This window comes from Eublepharis macularius, chromosome 12, assembly GCF_028583425.1.
Source record: "Eublepharis macularius isolate TG4126 chromosome 12, MPM_Emac_v1.0, whole genome shotgun sequence".
NCBI classification, from domain to species: Eukaryota; Metazoa; Chordata; class Lepidosauria; order Squamata; family Eublepharidae; genus Eublepharis; species Eublepharis macularius.
Window position 1 is genome coordinate 63,877,056 of NC_072801.1, and position 7,088 is coordinate 63,884,143.

The window sequence follows — 7,088 nt, forward strand, 5'->3', positions numbered from 1 at the left end:
CCTGTGTAAGGCGTCACTTGTAGCTTGGCTCTGAGTTCCACCACTTCTTTCTCCAGAAAAAAAGCCCTGATTACTGTTCAGTAATGCTCCCCACTTGCCTGAGCAGAGGGAATTCCAGGGGCTACACCACAGGGCTCAGTAATCTTTGGGTAACAGATTACTGGATACTTAAGGTGTTTTGTAACATTTGCTTTATCTAAATGGAGCCTACAGGAAGCAAGTAGATCCTGCCTCAGATTTCCCAAAGCAACACTGGAGTCCCCTTCAGTCCACGGGTTGCATCAAGTCCAACTAATATCAGCTAAAAACTCTTACCTGTCTCCAATCTAGCCATATGCAAATTCAAAGCGGAACTCCCACTAGCTGTCTCTTTATCCCTCTCTGGGCTCAGATAGAATTTTATATTCCCAAGGCTGGAGAGAGAGTCCAGTGCACTGTGGTCTTCTAAAACTTCCCCACTGAGTTTGTCATGCAAACCCACAGAAAAATAGGTCAACGCAGGCTTAAGGGTGCCTGGTCTCAGGCTGTGGTCCCGAGGCTAGGCTTTTGGGGAGAGACAGCCAGTTTGGTGTAGAGGTTAAGAGTGGCAGGACTCTAATCTGGAGAGCCATGTTTGATTCCCCACTCCTCCACCTGAAGCAAGCTGGGTAACTGTGGGTCAGTCACAGCTCTCTCAGAGCTCTCTCAGCCCCACCCGCCTCACAGGGTGATTGTTGTGAGGATAATAATAACACAGTTTGTAAACTGCTCTGAGTGGGTGTTAAGTTGTCCTGAAGGGTGGTGTATAAATCAAATATTGTTGTTGTTATTCCCAGGGTTTTAGAATGGCAGGTTAAAATATTGTGCCCGTCGGCTAGCTCACACACACGTGATTGATTTTTTTTGGAGACTTCTCTGCATAGCCTGCTTGCAATAACTACTGCACCTGTAGGTTTTATGTTTAGTGCATGGTTAATTTACATACTCCAAAGAATACGTATGGTGAATTGTCCGTTTCTTCAAAGCCGCATGATTATGATTATGTACTCAGTGACTGCATGAAGTACACGCCCTCTGTTTTCCTTTGTATCATTTATTTATAACATTTGTATCTCGCTTTTTGACAAAAAAATTACAAAACATAGCAGTTCAATCCAAAACCTTAACACAAAGAAAATAGGAGAAATAGCTTGGAAAACAACATTTTAAAATACTTTTAAAAAAACTGGTCCCAGGCTTTCGAGAATATTCCAGTTATGTTGAATTCAAACCACTGACAATTCAGTATAGATCAAGTCTTCATGGGTTCTCTGTGTGTGCCAAGACTATCTACTGTAAATTAGTGTGGTGGAGAGGTTCCCGTGGTGGACTAGGAGGATGGAGACCCCAGAGTCAAATCCAAGTCTACCATGGAGCTCATTGGATAACTCTTGAGGGTTTCAATCCCTTAGCCTAATCTACCTCACAGAATTGTTGTGAGGATAAAATTGGAAGGGGGACATATATGCCACCCTGAGCTCCTTGAAGAAAGGAGGAAATAAAAATGTAATTGGACACATGCTAAGTCAGACCACCACTCATACAAAGATCTAAAGCACTGCTCTACCTGTAAGCCACAGTCCCTCCCTCTATTCACAATTTTGTCATTGTTTTCCTCCTGTCTCCACTTTCACAGTCCAATTTCTCTCTTTCTTTTGGTCTGTTATCTTCAGCGGCCCGTAGAACACTTCAGCAGCTTTAGGAGAAGATAGATCAGGCATACAGCCACGTTGACAAGGGCTGTGACAGCCAACATCCACAATGCCGTCTGCTTGTCTGCTTGGCCAGCCACAGCACATTCAAGAGCTTTAGGGCAGTTCTGTGCCCCTGGACGGCATAAGAAAGTGGTTTTAGACACTGCTGGAACCTGCAAGGCAATTAACACCCAGAGGAAGCACAGTTCTGTTGCCAAGAGGAGGACCACGCACAAGCTGTAAGTGACCGAGCGCCAGGGGCAGTGGGAAGACATCTTGGGAGTCTCTACTGGAACCCCATCAGCTCTGGTGGAAGCCATATTGGGAAACGACACTGCTAGTGCAGGGTTGGGGTGTTCAGATGTGTTGAAGCTAGCAGTCAAGTTGTGGCTTACATGGATGGGACCGGTCAGCTTAATATCCGCGGCCTTCCTCTGGTGATCAGATCTGGTCATGATAAGCCTCATAAGCCCCAACGGGATTAGGGCCATCAAAAAAGAAAATCCCCATGCTGAGGTAATAGGGGCTGAGAATTGCCAGTTGAAGCATAGCGCACCGCAAAAAGGCCGAGCATCCACCTCCACCAAGGTCCAGTTGCAAGTCAAGTCCGGGCTGACAGAGGACCAGGGTCCCATGGCAACGAAATAGGCCACCAGGCGAATCGTTAGAAGGAGATACCAGGGGGCCAGGCCTCGGAAGCCAGGCTCGTCCCTCAGGGCCGACAAATCTGACTGAAAGAATCGGGCTAATGCAGGAAGGACCATAGCCATCTGTGGAAAAAGAGGAAGTCATGTGGGAAGTGCAAGTCTCAATATAAAGACAAGCTGTTCTGTGGCTTGAGAGGACCACAGAGAGCAAACGAGACAGGGCTAAAAACACCAAAGAGTGTAGGGTTTGGGGAGGCCCTAGACAAGATGCCACCACCACAAAACACCTCTCTCACATGACACACACACAGTCACTCCCCTTTCAGCAGAAGGAAATGGAAACATGTTAGGGTTGCCAGTTCCTGGTTGGGAAATTCCTGAAGATTTGGGGCGTGGAGCCTGGAGAGGGCAGGGTTTGGGGAGAGGAAAGAACTCAGCAGGGTATAATGCCATCCAGTCTATCCTCCAACGCTGGAATTTTCTCTAGGGGAACTGATCTGTCGCCTGGAGATCAGTTGCAGTTCCAGGAGATCTCCTGGAAAATGGCAACCCTAAATATGGTTGTTTCTGTAGACCTCACTCCGGTGCTACAAGAAACATGAAGGAATTTTGCTACACTTCCACCAACAGGAAAATAGAGATTGCAATAACTTCCCATGCCCTGGTAGCAGGAGCTGAGCCAAGCAGCCATCATATATGTGACGTGCCCTCTGCTAGTCTGGGCCCACCCAGAGCAAAACAAGACGTGTGTGTTTTTAAAGAGTTGGCTCCATATCCCCCAGACTCAGTTCAGGTTTCCTACAGCCACACACAGGCTTGGAACACCACTTTGGGAGTAGGAAGGACTCCTGCCTCCCCTCCAACTATTTTCCTTTGCTGGAATAGCACTTGGAGAAGTTACTTTCCCATTTTTGTGGCTCCGCGTGGAGTATTTTGTGAATGCAGAGTAGCAAAAATGGGGCACGTGTGCACACACACACACCATGCTATTTCAACACAGGAAAATGGCTTGGTGGGAGGCAGGAATCCTCTGTCCTCCACAACAGCGTTCTGAGCCCCAAAGGGGTCTCCTTTATTTTTTAACAGCCATTCCCCACAGCTGCTGTGTGGCTGCAAGGGACCCAGACTCAGCTCTTTAAAAATCTGCACATCGAGTTTTGTAGCATCTTAAACTCTAAATGAATGTATTTATAGAAACTTTTGTGAACCAAAGGCCATTTATGTTACAGGCAGGAAATACTGCCTTATCTTTTAAACAATCAGACGCAAGGACAATGATCAAAGGGTGGATTTTAGTGCCTTCCCTAGCTACTTTCCAAAATCTTTGTTATATTTTACTTTTTGTGCTTATTTTCTGCAGAAATGTTTGGGGCTTTTTGCAGAAAATTTTGGAACTGGTTTTTGTTGGGGGAGAGGAAGAACGGCATGTCTTTGGCTGTATGCCTTTTAAAAAACAGCTGTAAGAGACCAACTGTAAATTTTCTTTTCTCTTCAGTATACTGGGAAATATATTGCCTATGAACACGGATGTGCCACTTAATCGGCATTCTTGGCGAATTTGTCTAATCCCTTCTATAAAGCCATCTACTGCCATGGCTATCAGAGCAATATCCATGGCAGCAAATTTCATAATCATGTCATTGTGTGGAGACTTGGACTCCACTGCCAACACACAGTCATGGTTTTGAGGCCCTTTCCTCTAATCCCAGATGTAGGGAGCTGGCTGTGATCCCTCAGGGGGGAAGGAAACGTTTAGAAATGGAATTCTGCATCATAAACATAGGCTTTGCTTACTGTCTGAATAGGGTGGAGAGACTGACAGGGCCATCTGCAACACCCACAACTGTTCTTGCAGACTCTCTACACAAGACATCTTACACGGGGTCTCATATTCAAGGGTACTCTGTCTCCCTAGCAGTGCATGTGTATCCACAATGGGGGAACAAGTGTAAGATCTTTCACTTGAGCGTCCCTGTGGAAAGAGACTCTAAGAGCCAAGCTACAAGTGATGCCTGACACAGGTTGGACACTTGTCAGCTTCCCTCAAGTTTTGATGGGAAATGTAGGCATCCTGGTCTTGCAGCTGTAATGGAGAGCCAAGCTACAAGACCAGGATGCCTACATTTCCCATCAAAACTTGAGGGAAGCTGACAAGTGTCCAACCTGTGTAAGGCGTCACTTGTAGCTTGGCTCTAAAACAGTAGGCATGCCACTCCCCCCCCCCACACACACACACACTTTTGTTTGATCCTTCGCTGTTCATCAGACAGCCCTACGTTTGGGCTTCCATCCCCAGCACTCTGAAACTTTTTGCTCTCTTTCTTTTAGGGCACCTTCTGTGCTTTTGCACAAGCAAACTCATTAAATAATATTAAAATATTATAAAGGACAAGCCAATGGTCATATTTTCAGTGTTAGTATTTTGACTTTGGGATTAAGGGGTGAGTAATTAAAGGGCTGGCTGTGCCAATGGCCAGGAGGAAAAGAACTCAGGAAATAATTATAGGCCTTCTTGTAGTAAAATGAGGAGGGAAGCTAGAGCCACTTGAAATGGGGAGAGCACAGCTCGGAGCACTCCTTCTGAACCGAAAGGGACTTCTGGGTAAACGTTAATTGGGATCTTGTACGGAGCTGCGGGTTAGTGGCAGAGCATCTCCTCTGCCCCCAGTCTCAGATTCAGTCCCTCACATCTTCAGGTAGCGAGTATTGTGAAGGACTCTACCTGGTAAGTTGTTGCCAGAGTAGACCTTGCTGGACTAATGGTATGACCCAGAGCCAGGCTACAAGTGCCGAATGACATTTGAACGGCAAGCAAACAGACTCACATGTATTCCTCCCTGTTTACTTGCACTCCACTTGTGCTCCACTTGATCACATGTGATCAAGTGGAGCACAAGTGAACAGGGAGGAATACATGTGAGTCTGTTCACTTGCTGTGCAAGTGTCATTTGTCACTTGTAGCTTGGCCCTTAGTAGAAGACAGCTTAATGTGCTTGTCGGATGCGTGGGTGTTACTGGTTTTCCAGGGGACACACATAGGGTTGCCAGCTCCAAGTAGGAAAATTCCTAGAGATCTGGGGGGATGAAGCCTGGAGAATGCAAGGTTTAGGGAAAGAAAGGACCTCAGCATGGTAAAATTATGAAATTTGGAGTCCACCCTCCAAAGCAGCCATTTTCTCCAGGGGAACTAATCTCTGTGGCCTGGAGATCAGTTGTAATTCTGGGAGATCTCCAGCCACCACCTGGAGGCTGGCAACCCTAGACACACAGGGCTATTTTAAAGACTGTGTGAAACCACAGTTATAATTCTGCTTTTGGCTAATTGCAGAACTGCTTCCACATTAGGATCCTTTTTGTATTGCTCACTCAGCACGGGGAATGGCAGAACCGAAACTGTGGCTACACTGCACTTAAAATGTTACTATGAAACTACTAAGGGAGATCATCTAGAGATTTATGGTCAAATTTTACCAATGCTCAGGCAACCCTCTTCTCAAGCATATGGGCCTACAGACAGACATCCAAGTTTCATCTGTAGCATTTAACTAGGTTGCAGCAAGTTGGCTGCTATATCATCTGGATTCTCCATAAAAACACAGTCACATAATGTCTGTTCCAGGCGGCCAGGTGGCTGGCGTGGAAGAATCCTTAGCTTGAGGTGTAGCGGCAGCCCTTTCTCGACCTTCTCTAGGCTTGGGGAAATGGAGAGCAGGTAGGGAATGGGTTATGTTGCACTCATTCTTATCATTCTCTACATTGCCCATTTTCCTCCCCCCATCTCCCCCCCACAATTTCTAGTCGTTCCTCGTATCTTCTTTTCCATCCTGGAATCCAGACTTGTTCCAATGTACTCTAAGGTATTCTTTAGAGAACATTAATCATTTATACATACACACATGCACATGCATGCATATGTACATGCACACACGCCCCTAAAAATACCCCAACAAATCCGGTTCCCAATATCTTTCTGCTTTCAATGGGTAAAACCACTTCCAGAGCACCTCAGAGAATTCTTACAAAGCAACCACAACCTAAGATCTTGGGCTTCCATTGATGCCATTCTCCCTCTTAATGCCAGTCACCATTATTCAGTTTTGAGCAAAATGCATTCTGCACATGTGCAGTAGCTATTGCATTCATTTGCTTCTCATGCTCTGATAGTTAAACCCCGGCACCGCAAAACAACATGTTCTTCTTTGGGCTCAGCCTTGGCTAAAATGAAGCTGAGGTTTGCCTGTTCTTTAACTCTGTGGGATCTTTCCTGTCTCTACTACCTCTGAAGTTCTTTTAGGAAAGATGCTAGGGTTGAACTCAAGATCTTCTGCATGCATAACCAGTGTTTCACCACTGGGTTATGCGCCCTTTTGTAAGGGGGTACTATTTTAAAATCCCTAGAACCAGAGGCAGAACTGTGGGGTTCTCTGAGAGAGAGGACAGCAGAGCTGCAAAAGGACAGAGAGCTAGCAACCTGCACTTCTCTTTTATTCTCTCCTCTCTCTAAAGCCTTTTTTCCTCACTGCATCCCGTTTTCATATCTTGAATCTCTTTTAGAGTGTAAACTAATGGCCAGGAACCATATTTGTTCTGCACACAGCATCTAACAATTAATAAAATATTATCGTTTTGCAAAAGCCCTTTCCTTTTTTTTACCTTTAATCTCGAAGTTTTGCTGTCCACCTCTCTCTCCACCGTCTTCAGTACTTATGTTTAACCTGCTCTGTATCTG

The 7,088-nt window shown here is 45.8% G+C and overlaps 1 protein-coding gene across 1 annotated transcript; it reads right to left on the reverse strand.

Annotated features, from left to right (window-relative positions):
* Positions 1-1,099: 1,099 nt before the first annotated feature.
* Positions 1,100-7,088, reverse strand: LOC129340599 (uncharacterized). The gene is made up of 2 exons (XM_054995474.1): positions 7,013-7,088; positions 1,100-2,482 (listed from the first exon to the last, which is right to left on the reverse strand). Exon 2 carries the CDS (start codon positions 2,480-2,482, stop codon positions 1,688-1,690), a length of 795 nt encoding a protein of 264 aa, XP_054851449.1. The 5' UTR covers positions 7,013-7,088; the 3' UTR covers positions 1,100-1,687.